Source organism: Bidens hawaiensis, unplaced genomic scaffold (genome assembly GCF_021521415.1).
Source record: "Bidens hawaiensis isolate Kalapana, Puna unplaced genomic scaffold, B.hawaiensis_p1.1 tig00034330_1, whole genome shotgun sequence".
NCBI classification, from domain to species: domain Eukaryota; kingdom Viridiplantae; phylum Streptophyta; class Magnoliopsida; order Asterales; family Asteraceae; genus Bidens; species Bidens hawaiensis.
The window spans coordinates 152,455-172,370 of NW_027495946.1; the positions used below are offsets into that span (position 1 = coordinate 152,455).

At 34.4% G+C, this 19,916-nt stretch overlaps 1 protein-coding gene across 1 annotated transcript; it reads left to right on the plus strand.

Moving 5' to 3' along the window:
- Positions 1-17,039: 17,039 nt before the first annotated feature.
- On the plus strand, positions 17,040-19,613 carry LOC143586135 (cold-regulated 413 plasma membrane protein 2-like). Its single transcript, XM_077067744.1, has 4 exons — positions 17,040-17,198; positions 18,142-18,249; positions 18,338-18,408; positions 19,301-19,613. The coding sequence occupies exons 1-4, from the start codon at positions 17,041-17,043 to the stop codon at positions 19,549-19,551; spliced, it is 588 nt and encodes a 195-aa protein (XP_076923859.1). The 5' UTR covers position 17,040; the 3' UTR covers positions 19,552-19,613.
- Positions 19,614-19,916: the final 303 nt, after the last annotated feature.

Consider the following 19,916-nt stretch of genomic DNA (forward strand, 5'->3'; position numbering starts at 1 on the left):
TTTTGTGTCACCATCTTCTAACATGTAATCACTATCTTCCTTGTCAATACCATCCCCTGTCTCATCTCTCCCATCATAGTTTTCATCTCTACTGTCATCATCTCCACTACTATCATCTCCACTGCTATCATCTCCACTGCCATCATCTCCACTGCCACCATCTCCCATGAAATTACCTTCACCTCCCATGACATTACCTTCATCTCCCATGAAATTACCTTCATTTCCCATAACATTACCTTCAACTCCCATGACATTACCTTCATTTGTAGTTTGGTGAGTCTCACCTTCATTTGTAGGTTGGTGATTATCACCTTCTTCATGATCACCAAAGGTATTGTCTCCAAATGAAGGGTCGAATTCAGGGTCGTCTAATACAAGATCAATTTGCTCTTGTTGTCCACTGCTTTGGCCAAATTCATTTGTACTAGCATGCCAACCCAACAAAAATCTTTTTCTCTTGGCTGAATTAGACATATCAGTTGCTATTTCCATTGCCATATGCTCTTCATCAGTGATTTCTTTAATTGCAACCTTTGATGGTGAGCAAAAATATGTGTGGAGAGTGGTTGTTTCATGCTCAACATACACACTCATTACTTTATGCTCTCCAACATACTGAACGAATCCCCTAATATCGTCATCACTTCCCAAAGCTCTAAGCCCAAAATCCAAATCTTCATTTGGAACTAGATAATGGTAGTATCTAGTTTCTTCTTTAGAGTAACCTATTTGCTCCAAGATTCGATCAACCTCATGAACAGAAAACATGTCAATATCGAGTTCATGAATATGATGCACCACACCTCTATTATAAACTCGTCCAAGGAATTTGGTAAATTTACCACCATGGTGCAACATTATGGAAAACATATGAGGTAATCCAACTACAAAATAACAGTAATCACTGTGTAAGTACCAAAATTAAAGTAAAAACGAGTACAAATTACCATAGTAAGCCCTAGAAAGTTGAAATTACCATAGAAATTTGCATAATCTTCTTGATCGTGTGCTTCACCAATGTAGAATTGCGGCTCCATTATATCATCTGAGGGTGCTTGCTTGGTTTGATCGAGGATTAGAAGGTGAGAAGGTGAAAGAGTGTTAGGGCTTTGTAAGGGAGTATTTAGGGGTTTTAAAATCAGAAGTGAGGGTGTTAAAGACATGTTGCAGGGATGGATGAAAAGACAAAAAAACCCCTCACATGTTTCTCACGTGCAACCACTTAACGGCGAAAATGGATGGGTGTTAGCCAAAAGGACAAAAATCAAACAAACATGCCACGTAAAGGACACCGCCTGCAAAAAAATATTTTAAAAGACCTGATCCATAAATCGCATATGTTTAAAGAACAAAGTTTGTAATTTTGTCCTAAAACAAATTACTAACAAAACTGAATTTTTAATTATATTTGAAAAACTTAATTAAATTGCAAAGTGAATTCAGAGAATCAATATCTAGTTCCAACACTAAGACGATTTCTTGATTTGATTGAGCTTACAATCACCAATTTTAATTTAAAAAAATTGAATCGACACTTGATGTCGCATCGCTTGGGCATCCACTCTATCTAGTGTCTAACCAAACGCAGCTTGTCGTTTATAGCCTACCCGCTACTCTAAGCTCACATCGTTCGAATTTTAGTGTGCGTGTAGCAGTGACATAATATCAATTATAATCAAACTTACACGTTCGGAATGTTTAGTTAAATCTTAAATCTGAATGATTCTATGATGATTTTCTGTTTATAAATATTATTAGTTCTTTGTATCATAAATTAAAACTTGACTAAGCATGAACTTTCTTAGAAAAATTAACAAGTCGGTCATGTATATTAACGATATAATATATGTCGGAGTAGCGGGTGCAAGATCAATAATCAAACAAACAATTCACTCAAACAAATGAATCACATAATCGTTTCATATAAATGTCAAATCAAAATAAAAAAAATAAATCAAAGTGTTGAAACTAAAATTGATTATGCCGGACATGGGCACTAAATAAATCGGCCAGCTCAAGAAACAAACCAGAAACTTAAAAGAATTCAAAATATTTGGAATTACAATCCAATTCGTCACATGATGTTAATATGAAAATTGATTACTATTCTACAATGTTGTTCATAAAAAAACGTGAATTCCGGCCGTCCAAAATAGTGTGCAACAATCGATCCATATGGGCTTTTGTTGTGATGGGCTTATCCATGCCTATTCAACCAGCGCCAGCCCACAATGCCTTTGTATATTTCTTCTTTTTAAGCCCATAAAATAGTCCCCACAAGTCACAACAAGAGTGTTGTATTGTGTCAACAAATTGTATGCTGATTAATTCGATAAGCAATTTTTAATTATTACAAACTCTTAATATCAACAAATTATATACTGATCTTTTTTGCAGCTCCTAACAAAAATCAAATTATATATGCAAACTCTTAATATCAACAAATGATTCAGTCTCTCTAATATCCATTGCTGTCCCTCGCGAACACTCAGCGCTCCTAAACAATAAAAACAAACCAAAGTAGATTCCGTTCAATCGAAAGAAGTGTCAACCAAAATTATGAAGCATAAGACAAAAATGCTAACATATTTTTTCAATGACTATTTCGACAAAAATCAAATTATATATGCAATATGGGCGAAAGAGTTTTGGGGTCTGTTAAAATATTGACAAATAATTATTTTTTATTAATAGAGGTATCTAACAGACTATAATAAAGAAAATCATCTCTAAATAACTATTCAATGAATGGCTAATAAACTTAAATTAGGGATGTCAATTCCTAACACAATCTAAAACCTGACACGAAAAAATATAAGTTGTTGGTCGGTTGACATGACCCATTTTCATAAACGGGTCAACCCATACCCAACTCGTTAAAAAGTGGGTAGACCTGCTAATCCATTTAAGAATTTTTGAGAAGTTAATATTTTGATTTAGAGATGAGAAATTTTAAATTTAAAGTTAAATATTTAGATTTGTAATTTTTCATATATCATTTAACTTTTAAAAGTAAAACTAATTTCTTTTTAAACTACTTTTATTTACTTTTTACTTCTACATTTTTATTTTATTAATTCTAACTGTCTATTATGTTATTATTTTCATTAGTTGCTTTTATATTGAGCTAAATATATGAACCTAAGTTTATTAATTGGGAATGAGAGATAAATACACAAAAATAGTAATATTTATTACAAATTATTAAAAAATTTTGTATGAATAAGAGTAATTAATTGTTTAATTTATTATAAAGTCACCAGATATTACCCATATTCTTAAATGAACGTAAAATGGGTTGACTAGTGATGTGCTAAAAATAGTTATAAATTTATTAACTAAAATTACGCTAATCTAGACACAAAGTAGTAATTCTAGACTCTTAACTTAACTAAAACTACTAACCGGCAAGTGAACCGGTCGACTCTAGTACAGCTAAGTAAGTCCGGATATCGAACCCACGAGACTCTTTAAATTACGTTAACTAGCTAAATTTAGACTTAACTGCAGACACGACTATTTATTTATTATTATTGGAGGGGTTTTTACTAAAAACTAATATTAAATTAACCACTAAGACTTAAAGATGACTTAAACCTAGACTTAATTCAAATGATGACAAGCAACCACCTAAGCTAGAATCCCTAATGCATCAATTATCAAATAGTAGGAAAATGCTAAGTTATGGAACCGAGATCTTAAAATAGTCACTTAAAGGAAACCCAAACAGGACCTCTGACCCTTCTCAAGAAGACACCTATGGATATCTATTAAGTTCTTAAAAGCACCAGCTTAATTAGACTCGCTTATGGTCGCTAATTATTTTACGACAAGTACCTCTATAAGAAATCCTACCTTACAGCGCGGAAATCAAAGGTAGTTTAAAGTATTCACTCAACTAGATAAACAAGGCTGAAAATCAAACCTAGACGGACTCATTACGAAGAACTAAATCTAGCAATCTTAAACAACCAAGACTTATCATATAATCTATCACCTTACAGTTATTTAGATTAGCAGCATACTTAAGTCTATTTGATTAATTACTATTGTTCCTATGGTTTTATTGCAAATCAACCATAAACTCATCAACACACAGTAGATGACCTAACAGAATCCTATCACATGAAACAATCACCAAGGAAACTGTGAAACAATAAAATTCACCAAACAATCCTAAGCACACATATGCATCGAATAAATAACAAGAAACCTCTTACTTAATCATAAACCATAACAAAAGCAAAATCCAAACCAAGATCAAACGTCAACAAAAGTTCATCATAACTTAGGCAGTTTGAGGGGTTTAGCCAACAACCATACTCAAGACCAAAAGATAATAACTAGGTTCAAACAATAAATTCATGACGAAAATAATAAATTCAAACCGAATAATAAGGGTGTTTGGATGAGTAGGTGTTGAACCCTAACGCTCTCTGCTCGAACCAAAGCTTGTTCTTCTTCTTGCTGCGGCTGCCGTGAAAACCTTCTGTCCGACTTTCTCCCTTATGCGTAGGGGTCTTTTTGCTTTGTCCCTTTTCAGAATAATATAATGATGATTAAGCTTTAGGGATTTGTGCTCCAAGACTCACGGAAGGAATATCAAAACGGCGGCTATCTGTTTTTACTTCCCTTCTCGTCGCTACCTCCACCAACAGTATATATTTTAGCTGCCATAAAAGTCTAATATTCCAAGGGTTCCGGCCTCTAGTCATAGCCCACAGCCCATGTAGCCTTTCTTGTTTGAAGTAAACTCTTTTTCCACCATCATAGCCTATCATTGGGCCTTCTAACAAATGCCTACATGAAGTAAATTATGATTTATTATAATAATTTTCTCTTCATGGGTCTACGTAAAAAAGCCTAACATCAACTTTCAATATTAGTAATATATTTTGAATCATTGTGATATTTGTTTCGTATAAAATAAACGAACAATCATTAGAGTACTATAGAATTGGCGTTGAAGAAAATCAACATATATTAAACTTGTTTTAAGTTTCTCTCAATCGTCTCAAGTTTAATAAAATACTCCGTATAAGCTTGTTGTCTCTTGAAACCATTAAACTCACGCATGAACCAAATAATAATAATATTCAATAAAAACTTGGCTCAAAAGCACTTAAAATTAGGGATTATTTATATAATAATATGTATAATTTAGACCACATCAAATATCCCCATACTTAAACATTTTTCGCCCCCGAAAAATATATTTGCAATGGTATCATAATTAGGAAACTGATTTTCAAAACATTTAGGTTATTTTAATTAATAATAGATAAACGCAAAAACCGTGATTGCCGATATTGTTGTCCACTTAAACCCAGCCACCAACCTATCAAGCCTCCCATCATATTTAACGATTAAGTTCAAGTGATGTCAATAAACCTATAGGTCTCACACCTAAAGAGTTACAGATCTGCTTACCCCCATCTCAAGCATAATCAAGACATTATAAACCGGGTTGAAGCAGACTGATTCAACCTATCACCGTAAGCTAAAAACCCTTTAATGGTAAGAAGAAAATGCACTTAGGTGGAATTAGAGGGATGAAAGGTCAAGTGAGGTCGTATTCTCTATATAGTAGGACTGAAGACCAGTCGCCAATACATTTTCAGTCTAAAATATTAAAGACAGATTTTTAGTCTCTGACATATTCTCTATATAGTAGGACTGAAGCCCAGTCGCAAATACATTTTCACCATTTTCCATTTTAGAGGGAACATATTTGAGATTGAAACTCAGTCGCCAATAGGTTTTCATACCAAACCATCTATTGCACATACATATTTATGACTGATTTTTAGTCTTAAATACAGGACCAAAATATTAGGGACTGATTTTCAGTCACAAACACAAGTCACATAAAAGTCAGTCCCCAATATTATTAGTAGCTGATAAATTAGTCCCGGATAGCACTTATCCGAGACTAATATTCGAGTCCCCGATACTCTAGTCTCAAATACTCACTTTTTTTGTAGTGTAGAAACACAACCCGAACACGACACGAATAAATATATGGGTTAGGTTAGGGTTAAAGAACCACAACATGCTAACCCGCTAATCCGTCAACGAGACACGATTGACACTCCTAACTTAAATCACTTGAAGACTACTCATACAAACGGTAAGCAGTCCTTGCACATTTTCATAGCATTAAGCATCGTGTTTTAAGCATAAATGTCACCTAGCATACAAGCAGCGATAACTCAAACCATGTCAGGGGTGTTCACCATTTACTCCCTTATGATTAAATATTATAATGAATCGTAGATCGAAAACAGTCGAAGATAAAACACGACGATTGAAGCCGGCTTGAAGATCTAAACATAATTGGATATGATTCATATGAAGAAGCATTCGGTGGTGAATCTAGGATTTCTTTTCCTATGGGTTCACCTTTTTACGATGTTCAAATTTCGCACAACCAAACATTAAATTTTTCGGGTCGGTCGTGTCGAAGAATATTATAATAAGATATCATAATAAAACAATATTTTAATTTAAAAAACACATAATAAGGTCATTAAAATGAGGGAAATAAAAGAATTATAATAAATGAGTTGTGGAGGCGTGAAACATTCTTTTTTTAGCTATTTATAACTCCAACTACTAGCACAGTAATATTTTATTAAAAATAAAAAAATGGTTTATTAAAAAGAAAAAAAGTTCAAAAAATCTGTCTTGAAAGAGGCTTTAACTTGAGACCATCAAACTTTCAAGATTTCAATGGCTTTAGATAAAGAATTTACCACTGCATCATCTTAAACTTTTTGTTATTAGTTTACTTGTTTAAACCTTTTGTTATTAGTTGTTAAAATCTTATGGGTTCACTATAACTTTTTATATATCATTTTGACATAAAATTTTAAAGTTAGTGGGTTCCCGTAAACCTGGTGAACCCATATTGAATCCGCCCATGGAAGCATCGATGAAGGCTTTACCAGAGGTGAATAATTGAGAAGAAGAGTCGATATGGAATATTAGGGTTAGAAAGCAATTAAACAATCAGTGGTATCTTTTAAACGCATGTCATGTTCGGGTTAAATTCGACAATCCGATCCACGAGCTAGCAATAATATGGATAGTGAAATTGAGCAGGAAACACCTGTAGAGATTCATTTACCAATTGTCATGTGGCACCAGAGATTTTATTTTATTAGAAGAGTATGATTTGATTACATACGGGAAACTTCCACGCCAAACTCTGAAGCCAGCGTGAGTCAAGTTAAGAAACATAGTTTAGCTAGAGTGAGGCAACGAGACTCTAAAATTTGAGGATTTCGGTGACTTAGCATATAAAAAAGTCGTCATTCTAAAAAACATTCGTATTTTTATCAACAATCAAACCTTACTTTATATAATTCACCTATATGATTTATTGATGGCTAATATATAGGAAATATTTTAACTCCCTATGTGATAATTTTCGCTTACTTTATAAACTTTCAAACGAATTCTTAAAATTCATTTTCGCAGTTTCAAAATCTGAAATTCTAACCAAAGAAAACCCGAAGTTCTATACAAGTTTTCATTTTATATTAAACATACTCGTTTTTTAACAAATGAATCTTTGATCCAAATAAAATGTCAAACATCTCCAACCTTGACATATCGGCTAACAACTTCCTCCCTTGGACTCTTGATGCAAAAAGTTTTATGCATGTTAAATTTTAAGTTCTTTTTATGCATTCCTTTTATCCTTAGTGATTTCTTTATTATTTATTTTTTCTCTTTTTGTTATCAATGTGTGGAGCCTTGAGGCTTGTCAAGACTTGGAGACAAAAGTCCTTGGTTTGTTAGTGTTTTTGTCCTTTTCTCGTGATAGTGACAATACTAGCATACTTGTATTAAGACATCCGCTATGGTGGGGGGCATCGAAGCCCTTTCACAGTGCCACGTCAACGTTATGTGGGCACCGGGAGCTTCAAAGCACTTCTCCATAACATCCTGTTATGGTTTAAAGCCCCCTTGAGCGTCCCATTCTTGATCTCTGATTATTACAAGAATGTTTATCAGCACAGAAAATTTAATTCAACTTTTTTTCGAATAATCTTACAATAATGGCTATATCTCATCAACCACAAGTCAATTTTATGTGTTATGGATTTATTGCTCATCAATGATATGCTATATGTTTATGTGTGTACTTTTATTATTTGGCGGTTGAGCCACCTCATCCGTATTCTTATCTAGGTATGCATACATTACCCCGGTAAGCTGGCTTTGTACTAGACTGAATCTCATATATTTTTCGAGGTGATTTTCTTTGGCTTTCCAGCCAGGATGTAAACGATGTCAGGAATATCTCATGTTAAGGTCTAAAATATGAGACCTTAAGTCTTATACATTAAACAAAAGCGTTTTAGGAAGTTGACATCCACATTAAAAGCGAGTTCAGATTTACTCCTACTTATGATATATTGGGGTTCCACATGCAAGCTGATATTATTTGGATAATGATAACATACTCGGGTTCCACATGCGAGAGGCTCGTATGTTGAAAGCTTAGCCTTGACCAAACCAAAATCAAAGGTAACTAACTCTTTGTTGTGTTTTTTTGTTTTTGCAAATACGTGTTATTATAAGTGTGTGTTATAATTAAGTTTACATCTTCTTAATCAGGGTAAGCTGACTCCCAACAAAAGGGGACACCCGAGTAAGAAAATGCATACATGTATTAAACATAACAAAATGAGCAATATATGTAGCACATACCATGTCAAACTGAGCAAGAACCAAATGCTGAGGATTTAGTTCCTCTCCTTGGTCGTCGTCATTTTCATTCAAAGCTCGTCTAAGATGTCGTTTTGCTCTGTATAGATCCAGACAACACAAAATACCAAATTCAGACCCAAAAATGGCAGAAATATTTGTGTTATTTAGGTAATACAAGTATATCATAATCTAACTATTTATGTTTAGATGTTTTCAATTCAATAGCAAATTAATAATAGAAAGATGAGTGAGTTTGCTAATTCTAGACTTCTAGTTGTAATTTTTTAAGATGCATTTACATATATCCCCTCCCTAAGTTCCCTTATTACATATTTACCCAACTATTAAAAATCAATTACATATTTTTCCTTCCTAAACCACATATATTACATATTTTCTTATTTTATTAAACTTAACTAAAAAATGACTATTTTACCCTTAATGAACAACTTAAAGACTTATTTACATGGGTGGAATATGAACAAATTTTGTCATATAATAAGGGTAAAAGGGTAATTGCATGCTAAAAGGAAAAATATGTAATTAAGATTTTAACATTGAAGAAATATGTAATTAAGAGGGTTTAACGAGGAGATATATGTAAAAATCCCTTTTTAAAATTTGTTTGTGTATGTTTAAACTAGATGGACTATGGACTGGACTTGAAAGTTGGTGGATGCAAATGGGCTTGGATACAAGTGAGAGGGTTATGGACTTATGGGCTTGTAGTGGTTTGTTTGATCGTGGGATTAATTGTTCGCGGACATAAGACAAGGTGTGGTTGGCCAACAAGGGGCGAGAACATCGCCCCCCCCCCCCCCCCGGCGAAAAGGGGGCGATAAGTGGGGTGGGCGACATATATTTGTCGTCAGGTGTGTTTATGGAAACGCTGACGTGTCGATCAACTATAGGTGGGGGGGATTTTTGGGCTACAGCACCCCCCCCCCTCCCTTCCCGCGCGGCTTGGCCACGTGTCAAAAAACCCCCCCTATTTTGTAGCCCCTCCACTACACATAACGTAAGGATAGTCTTTGTGGGCTATTATTCTTGAGGTGCTTGTATCCATATTTATACACAGAAGAGATCGATGAACATCGTTCGACGTCTTAAACGAACAAGTTTTCATTAATCATCTCGTTCATCGTTGAGTCAACGTTTAAATCTCCATCGTCTAAGCCAGCCTTCATCTTCTGCCCAACGCATCTACCTTAAACAACCAAGAGGAATCTACATCGGAGTTATTATTAGTTGTTAAACCCTCGGGTTCCTATATTCAAATCACTCTTCTATTATGTGTATATAAAATAATAAAATATATTAAAAGCTCAGTAACACAAGGCAACCCAAGCCGAGCTAACCGAGTGAGCCAAACTGAGCCAGTCCGGCTCGTTATAAATCAAACCAAGCCATATCAAGTGAGCTTTTTTTCAGGCTTAATCTGAGCAAGCTTTGTGTGAGCTCCAAGTGAATTAAAGGACCAAAAACTATAATTTTGTCTTTTGTTTTTTTGTGTCTTTTATCCAATGTTGTTGAGATTGAACCGGGCCGGCCGGTCGGACCGGTCCGGCAACGATTCGGTCCACTGACTGGTCCGGTTCTGTGTAGTTCGCTCGGCTTCCAGAGAGCCGGCTGGTTCAATCGATCCGACTGGAAAACCGGACCGATTGAACCGGTTTACTAAGAAAAAAATTTTGAAAAATCTTTTTTTCAGGCTACCTGTCATTTTTTAGACCAAAGTTGTTCGGCCAATCCGATCGGTGGTCGTCCGTCCGGTTCGCTGTCCGATACGGTTACGAAAACATTTCTTTATCCTAAAAAATAACTTCAAGTGTTTATTATTTAGTTGATACTTGATTATTTTATGGAATATAAAGCAATCGGCTATATCTAAATAATATAGAAAAGTTTAGAATGCAGTAGAATAATTAATAGCAGCAATACTTGACCACGCTAACATAGTCAACTTTAGATTGAGATCCAAAATGGAGGATCTGCATATCTTTATTTATTATTTTAGAGTTAATTATATGATCTGCTTCGAGAGGATGGTCAATGGCGCATCATTATGGGTAGAGCGTATGACTTTCAAACCACGTGGTAACACCATTCCTAAATCACATGTAAAAATGAATCAATTTTATGTGGCAAAACTTTGTCGTAGAACGAAGTCATACACTCTACCCATATTGAATGCGGCGGTGTTTCCATGTGGTTTGGAAGCCACGCACTCTACCAATATTGGTGCCCCGTCATCTCGAAGCAGATCATATAATTAACTCTAAAATAATAAATAAACACGCCACCCAATATGGGTAAGATGTATGACTCTATTCCATGGCAAATGTTTGCTACATAAAATTGATTCATTTTTTATATTTATTGTACTTGGAGAACTAAAAAACAAATAAAAAGTTATAAAGTACTTGTGGGTAGGTGTTGTTTTTGATTTGGTGATTTGTGGGTATGTAAGGGTAGAAATAAAGTGGCGGTGCAGGATTGGACGGTTCATGAATAATTAAGTGTAAATAGAAATTTGTTTTTTTAGCCTAGAAGCATTCAAAATCTATCTATATTATTAAAGCAACACAATCATTCCACATGTCATTCAACTAGATCTTTCACATAGACTGTCATGCCATTCAACCAGATCTTTCACATAGACTGTTAAGTGTACAGGTTTTCATTTCTACAATTTTCACTTTATGAATGATAAACTAAAAAATATGTTGTTGGTGGGAATCAAACTCATTACCTTGTTTTTAAAATGCTTGTGGCTTACCAACTTAACTAAAATAAATTGATGGTCACCTTCTCTTTTTCTTAATTGGTAAAGATTCACAACCTTCCATTTTTATTTTCTAATGCAAATACAAATTATTCTTACTAATCTATGTATTTTAGAAAATTATTTATATCTTATGAATTCATAAGATATGTTATTATACATATTATTCAGTTTAACCTTTTTGTTGTATTTGTTTGAAGCACCCGTATATCACATGGAGTATATCCTAGTATAAACTATGCCTTTATCTCCATCTCTAAAATTTAAAAATTTACTCTGTTTTTCATCTTTATTTGAAACTCTCTCCATCTCTTAGAAAACTTTTGGGCATGATTTTTATCTCTTTGAGAAAGTGCCTAATTTGTGTGAACTATTCTTATTAACTATTTTGATTTTGTGCCTAATTTTCAAAGATTTGTTAGATTTTAATAATCAATATTAAATGATATTGGCTGATAATAATTCCAAATCAGCTTATTGTCACTGGTGATCCAAATTTTAAAAAGTTGTCTCCAATGGAACCTCGTTAAAAATGACTTAACGGGGCTATATTTTTTTCCCTCGAATTTCATATTATTGTTTTAGAGCATTTGATTGAAAGCAGAATACGAGTTGATGGATGTAAAGCTTAGTTCGAAACGTTTTTTAACAGTCTCTCTATTGTTTTCTTTGTTCATCTATACAATCCTAGAGCTTGGATCCCTTGCAACTATTACAACATTATAGTATCATAAAATTAAAATAAACGACATAAAGGTAGGTTTATGTTATAATGTGTAATCGGAAACATAAGGAGAGAAGATGTAGCATATTTTTTTAATAGCCTTACCTCTAATACCCAAATGAGTCTTTCTAATACGAGATGTTAACTGTTCATACTGATTTTAACACTCTAAACTTAACTTACTCAAGAACACCATTAAAAAAGAACTCCGCCTCTATAAGAAAGCATCTAAAGTCAAATTTTGAACCTAAAACTATAAAGTTAGCAAGTCCTAACAGCCAAAATGCACCATACCATAAAGCCATCTGGAGAAGATGTAGCCAATGTTGTTGAGATCGCAATGTTGTTGAGATCGGATCAGACCGACCGGTCAAACTGGTTCGACTAGAATTCGGTCCACCAACCGGTCCGGTTCTATGCAGTTCGTTCGGTTCCCAGAAAACCGGCCAGCCAGAATCGGAAAACCGGACCGGTTGAACCGGTTTACTATGAATTTTTTCTTTCTTTTTTAATCTTTATCTTCAGTTCTAACCGTCACTTTTAAGAAAAAATGTCCGGCTGGTTGGACTGGGTCAACCGGTTAACTGGTAAATCAGTTGTTCGGCCGGTTCGTTGTCCAATCCGATCATGAAATATTGGATGTTGCACTTAAAATGGCATGTTGAAGATCAACATGACAAATGGCAAAATAGAAAAAAATAGAAAACTGACTAATGATTGCCGTTCTACCAATGAGAGAGTGGAGCCCACGCTTATCTAAACCTAGTGAGGTGGCGTTTAATTTCTAGATATTATCAACACGACACTTGCTAGCTTGATTGCAACCTTTTTAGTATATCCTTTTCCTTTTTTCTAATCTTACATTAAATCATTTTTATTTTGTTTTTAATATATTTTTATATTCGGCTGGTAAGATACTCTAAATGGACATCAATAATTATTTAAGCTTATATGATTTGAATGAACATTCTAGTTTGAGTTTAATGAAAAATAATCATGTGTGAATTTTAACATATAACTTTTTATTAATATATTAATAAAATGTTTATTAAATTTAGTAGGCAAAAAATATATATCAAAACTAATTTGTATAATCCCCCACTTTTGACATAGTGGTAGAAATGTTTTGGTTTTCTGGTGAATACCCAATTTCAATTCTCACTTGTGTCACTTTGGGTGGATATTGGCAATGAAATATTTCAGCTAGACATTGTACAAGGTTGTCAGTTCGGATTCCAAGCTCACCTGGGTTTTCGTCCCATCGTGTGTTACGCCAGAGAGTTCTGCTCTTTTGTCGACACAACGACTGCCAAGTGGCAGCTGGCGGTATGGTTTCTAGGGTGAACGCTCAAGCCAAATTCTGAAGCCAGTGTGGGGCCGGTTAAGACAGCATAGTCTGGCCAAGTGGGGTATCAAGGCTCTTCAAATTTGGTGAGTGCGGTAACCTAAAATACAAGAAAGTCGTTACTCTAAAAATAACTAATTTGTATAAAATCAGAAAAAAAAAAAGTTGTCAAATAGTTCAAACATATTAACCTTGTCAACAGAACTATCGAGTTCGGTAGGGATGTCTTTTTAGTTTTAATCGTTTTAAATATTTCATATTATTTTGTTGCCAAAATTTAAGTAAGCGGAAAAAAACAGTTAAAATACACATGGTAAAATGTGCGGGTAGGACGTGTCGGTTTTTGACGAAATATGCAAGTGAATAAAATAAAAAGAAAAAACAATTGCACATCCTTCTGGCTTGTCGTATAAACGTTGAAAGAAATGAAGGGGAACGAGTTTTAGAAGTGGATGATGATGGCCCGTTCCTTTTTACAATGACTTTATTTTAAAAACACGTTTGTCTAAGAACTCTTAGGGCGCGTTCGTTTCACGGACTTTTTTTAAATGATTTGGAATTGGAATTGGAATGGAATGAAATGTTTGAGAATCCCTATCATGTGTTTGGTTGGTTAATATATATTGGAATTGGAATCTTCTTCATTCTCGGGTTTTTTTTTTTTAAGAACGAAGGAAACGGCGGAAACGTTTTAGTTTTTTCACATTTTTCGTTTTTTATTTATATTTTGAGTTATGATTTTTTTATTAATTTTTTTGAATTTTTTTTAGAGGGGTTTTTACTTTCCATAACAGTCCTTATAAAATATGTGGGATTTTAAAATCCCATGAAATGTGGGATTTGATTGGATTTAGTTTTCATTCTCATTCTTTCATTTAATGAAACGAACATATCAATTTATGGGATTTACAATTCTATTTCTTATAATTCCTTTCAAATCCTTGAAACGAACAGAACCTTACAGTTTGTATGTTTGGCCCGTCCTTTTTAACTTTTAAAAAACTATACCTGATGTTACGTTAAGAACTTTTACAATTTACTGGTTCAACCGACCAATCTACTCTTAAATCAATCCACCTTAAAGAGGAGGAGGCAAACATCTTTGAGTTTCCATCATTTTCAGAATAGTATAGCCTTAATGTAAGAAACTAGATACTTAAATTACACACTCACAAATTCACATGTATCATGCTTATAAATTATAAACAAATACCGAAACAAAATAAAACTTTAGAATAAATATAAATAATTCCATTATTTAATATCATATATGCCAGCTAGCAATAACGTGTCTAAGTTTGTGGTTAGGTACTACTTATTATACAATTTCTTTTAACGGTAATAAATAAAGAATTATCTGAGTATTCCGTACATGATGATCCAATAGTAAAAGGTCATCGCTAGCTAGCCCAACTCAGTTATATGGAGCCTCTTAAACACCTCTAAGTTATCTCTAGTTTTGAGGAAAACCCACACATCCGAACACCCACCGGTGGTAACACTCGGACGCAAGGGGAAGCTTGTATTGTGGCCCGGGGGTGGCTCCGATCACCCCCGTTTTTTACTCGGTAATGTAAATTTATGTGTCTTTGTTCGAAAAGTTTTTACGTAGATTAAATTTACTCGTTTGTGTTCAAAAGTTTTTAGCCTAGTCACGCTGGTTTACGAAAAGTTTTATACGTAATGAGTTCGGGCACTCTAGTATTTTCGTCGAAGCTTCGCCACTGCTCGGACGCCCTTAGGATCGAACCGGAGATCACAAAGATCCCGGTCTTCCTTCATTGAGCCACAGTATCCTCCCCAAATGTTTTATGTGGGATCAAGCCCGAGTCTATATTGAAAACCCACAATTCCTACCACTATACCACATTTAAAGGTACACTATTTATCATACATACTCTCCGTCTCTTCTTATTCTGCCCCATATCTCATTTTCAAACTCGCATTTTCTTTCTCTACACTCACCCAATTTGAAAATCATGTATGTAAGTATACACACATGAACTTGAGCACGGCCCAAACTCGCTTATGCCACACTCAAATCCATAAATTTCGTGATAGGTTCGTGTCGAAAATGCCGACCCCTAATTTTCAACAGTAACCTTAATGTAAGAAACTAGATAGTTCTATAGCAAGAAGAAGACGCATAGACCTTTTCTAATGGAAGGTATTCTGAAAAATAAAGATTCTGCATACCTAAACGTCTATACACGGTCTGCGCAACACAAACAAAAGAGATGAAGAAGACCTTTATTGAAAAAACAAACACCCCCTTAATCATATTCTCAAACTCATCGATCTCAGGGCATTCTAAATCCATTCTTCATCTCTATCTCTATAATTACACAAAAAACACTATCTTTTCTCTCTCATTTTCAATTAAATAATACTATTTTTATACTTTTATTATTACTTTACTCTCTCCTACACTTACAACTATTTTCAAAAAACATTAAAAAATTATAAAGGTGAACAGGTTTCTCTAAATATAATCATGAATAGAAACATTTTCTCACTCATTATCTCACAACCACTTTTAATCATCTCTAAAAAACGAAGAACTCCTTCGTATAATTTGAAAAATGAATTGGGAATGCTCTCATGCTACTAAAGAAAAACTTACAATAAATTATTACTTTATCTATATACTATATATAGATAATGAAAGAGACATAGGTAAGTTAAGACACATTGTTTTTAAGTAAAATGCAAGATTTAATGCATAAAGTATAACCCATAAAGCATGTTGAACAAGGACAATAAGGTCTTTTATCATAAAATGGTTACATTTTGCCCCTTAACTTTAATCAGGTTTTGTAAATTGAAAAAAATAGTTAAAACTATGGTACCTAATCTTTTACCTATATATTTTTTTTATTTTCATTTTAAACCCAATTTCCCCAATGATTTTTAAACGTTCATAGTTTTTTCACACGCTAATATTTTTTAAAAACCATTGGACCATAAAAATGAACATTTTATTATCTTTAGTTTGAGTATGATATTGCTGTAGTTTTTCAGTTAAAAAAAAATAACATTTTACATAGGGGTGTTTGCGGTCTGGTTATAATAGTTTTTTAAATAGAACCGTGAGCCAAACTATAGTAATATTTTTTTGTCATCGAAAACTAAACACCCGTTGAAAATTGAAGTTGGATGACAAAAGTTAAAGAAAAGAATCAACCGTGAATCAAACTAATGGCTGGTTTAAATATTTTTACAGTTTCAACCCAAATTAAAATGTCCATAAACTTATTACATATAATTATCGAAGTATGAGTCTCGCGCTACATCACGCGTGCACCCGTGAAGATTATTTAATGTTAACATCACATGCCAGCTAAGTATAACCGTGTCTAAATTCGTGGTTAGGTACAAAATATCACGCTCTCCTCTCCTTCATCCTCCCAAATCTCATTTCCAAAACTCACATTTTCTTCTTCCTCCATGTTCATCCTCAAAATGTCAACTGCATCAGAAGCAGCAGCCAGTTTAATCAACAGCGATTTGAAAGAAATCGGAGCCGCAACCAAAAAGCTTGCGAACCATGTCGTCAAGCTCGGAGTCAGCGGTGGGTTTGTTACCACCGTTCTCCAATGGTTCGCGTGCTTTGCGGCCATGTAAGTAGTAATTAATATGGGAACGAATATGTGTCAAAGTTTATTTAGTACGAGCCCAGGGGTCCGGTTTAGGATCCGGGGGGTTGTTTCTTATAATCTCTATATATTGTGATCTTTTATTGTTCGAATCAGATCAGTCTTTTGTCAGGGTTGTAGTTGTAAACGAGCTGAGTTGATCCTGAGCTTGTTTTGATTTACTAGAGCCCGAACTCAGCTCGTTTTGAGCTTCTTCTTTTTTTTTCTAAAGAGTTGTTTTTTTTTAAGCTTGGGTGCAGCTTGTTTGTTATCAATTATTTTTACTTACTTTTATGTATTTTGAGAAAAGTCTTAAGCGAGCCTAAGCTAGGCTTGAGCTCGGCTATGCAGTGTGAAATTAATATATAGAAGTCCAAAAGAGGTAAAACGTAAAAATACACAAGGCTTGAGCTCGGCTTGTTTGAGCTTTTTTCTAAAGATCAAGCTCAGCTCGTTTATTATCTATTAATTTTAGATACGTTTTAACTTTTTACTTATTTTTATATATTTTGAGAAAAACCTTAAACTAGCTTAAGCTAGGCTCGAGCTCGGCTCGTTTTGAGCTTTTTTTTCTAAAGATCGAACTCAGCTCGTTTATTATCTATTAATTTTATATACGTTTTTACTTTTTACTTATTTTTATATATTTTGAGAAAAACCTTAAAAGGGACATTAAAGTAGCTTAAGCTAGGCTCGAGCTCGGCTGTGCAATGTGAGATTAATATATCGAAATCCAAAAGAGGTAAAGCGTAAAAATACACAAGGCTTGTTAAGGCTCGAGCTCGAAGAAGCTTGGAATGTTTCAAGCTTTTTATTGATCCCAGCTCGAGCAGCTCGGCTCGTTTGCACCCTTCAGAGCTATGTAACATTTTAAAATTAAATTTCTTCATATTGTGAATTTATGATTTGTTTTGATGATGTGATGCAGTTATTTGCTCATACTGGATCGAACAAACTGGCGGACGAATATGCTGACGTCACTGCTCGTTCCTTATATCTTCTTAACGTTTCCCGACTGGCTGTTTGGAATTTTGCAGTAACTATCAACTCGTAAATCTGTTAAATTGGTTATTTTAGTTATAATTTATAATTTTTTTGTTTTTTGTTTTTCTTGTTTTTGGCAGTGGAGATGTTGGTAAATGGATCACTCTCATTGGAGTCATATTACGCCTCTTCTTCCCTAATCACTTTCCAGGTCAAATCACACCCTAATTTGGTAACAATGTTCGGTCAACCAAGTTAACGAGTTCCGTTTCGGATTTAAATCATGGTTGATAATTGATAACTGATAGTTCATAATGGATAAGTGGTAACTGATAACTAGGGGTGTAAATTGAAAATAAGCCAAGCTGAGCTTGAGTTTGGCTCGTTTCAAGCTCTTTTTCTAAAGCTCAAGCTCGGCTCTTGACTTGTGAGTCACTTTTCCAAGCTCAGGCTTAGCTCGTTTACTATTACAGTATTACCGATTAATTTATATACGTTTTTATTATTTTTTATATTTTTGAGAAAAATCTTAAACGAGCCAAATCTCGGCTCGAGCTCAGCTGTGCAGTTTATAATTTAATACATAGAAGTCCAAAAGAAATAAAAATACACACAGGTTGTTAAGGTTTAACGAGCCTAATGAGCTTCCTATACAATGCTCCAGCTCAGGCTCGATATCTAAGTGAGCTTTATTTATGGTTCGGGGCCTCGGGCTAGGCTTGAGCTCGAAAAGGCTTGGCTCATTTATTATTTTATAAATTAACTTATATATGTTTTTGTTTTTATTATTTTTATATATTTTGAGGAAAACCTTAAACGAGCCAAAGCTCAACTCGAGCTCAACTAGGCAGTTTGAAATTAATACATAGAAGTCCAAAATAAGTAAAACTTAAAAATACACATGGCTCGTTAAGGCTCACCGAGCCTAAACGAGCTTCCCATACAAAGCTCGAGCTTGGGCCCGTTAACCAATCTGGGTTTCTTTGTGGCTCGGGCTCGGCTCGAACTCGAAATAGCTCGGCTCGTTTTTGAGATTTTTAATCGATATGATCTTGAGTAACGGGTAACTGATAACTGATGATAGATGTTTGATAATTAAACAGATTATTTGGTGTTACCGGGAGCATTGCTTCTTCTAATCGTGGTATCTCCGAGCTTCGTTGCTGGATACGTTAGAGCAGGATGGATCGGCGTCATCATCTGCTTAGTAATCGGATGCTATCTGCTTCAAGAACACATCAGAGCTTCCGGAGGATTCAGGAATGCGTTCACGAAGAGCCACGGGGTTTCTAACTCCATCGGTATCCTTCTTCTGTTCGTGTTCCCGGTTTGGGCTTTGATCACCTTACTGTAAATATCAGCAGCAAACTCGTGTTTGTTGTACGGTAACTTGTGGTTTCTGTATGATGATTCGTGTAATCTTTCGATTGACGTGTGTATTGAAATTCGGTTAGTGTGTATGTAATTCCGGACTTGTTATTGTTTGATTTGAATAAGTGAAGAAGGTTTGTAACTTTGTATATTATGAATCTCTTTTAAGCTTTAAAGTTTGTTATTATGAACAAGGGTGGGTTTATAATGGTTTGTTTGAAATATAGGCGCCCGAGCCCAAGCCTAAGCTTCATTTATCGAGCTCGAGCCGGCTCGCGAGCTTAAACGAGCATGTCATTTATATATATTTGTATTAAAGGAAGTCCGTCTGACCCGTGAGTTTTGATA

What these genes read in the sequence shown, in the direction of transcription:
- LOC143586135 (XM_077067744.1), top strand. Translation starts at nt 17,041, where the DNA reads ATGTCAACTGCATCAGAAGCAGCAGCCAGTTTAATCAACAGCGATTTG. An exon ending in TGGCTGTTTGGAATTTTGCA is followed by an intron (nt 18,250 to 18,337) that starts GTAACTATCAAC and finishes TGTTTTTGGCAG; the next exon opens with TGGAGATGTTGGTAAATGGA. An exon ending in CTTCCCTAATCACTTTCCAG is followed by an intron (nt 18,409 to 19,300) that starts GTCAAATCACAC and finishes ATAATTAAACAG; the next exon opens with ATTATTTGGTGTTACCGGGA.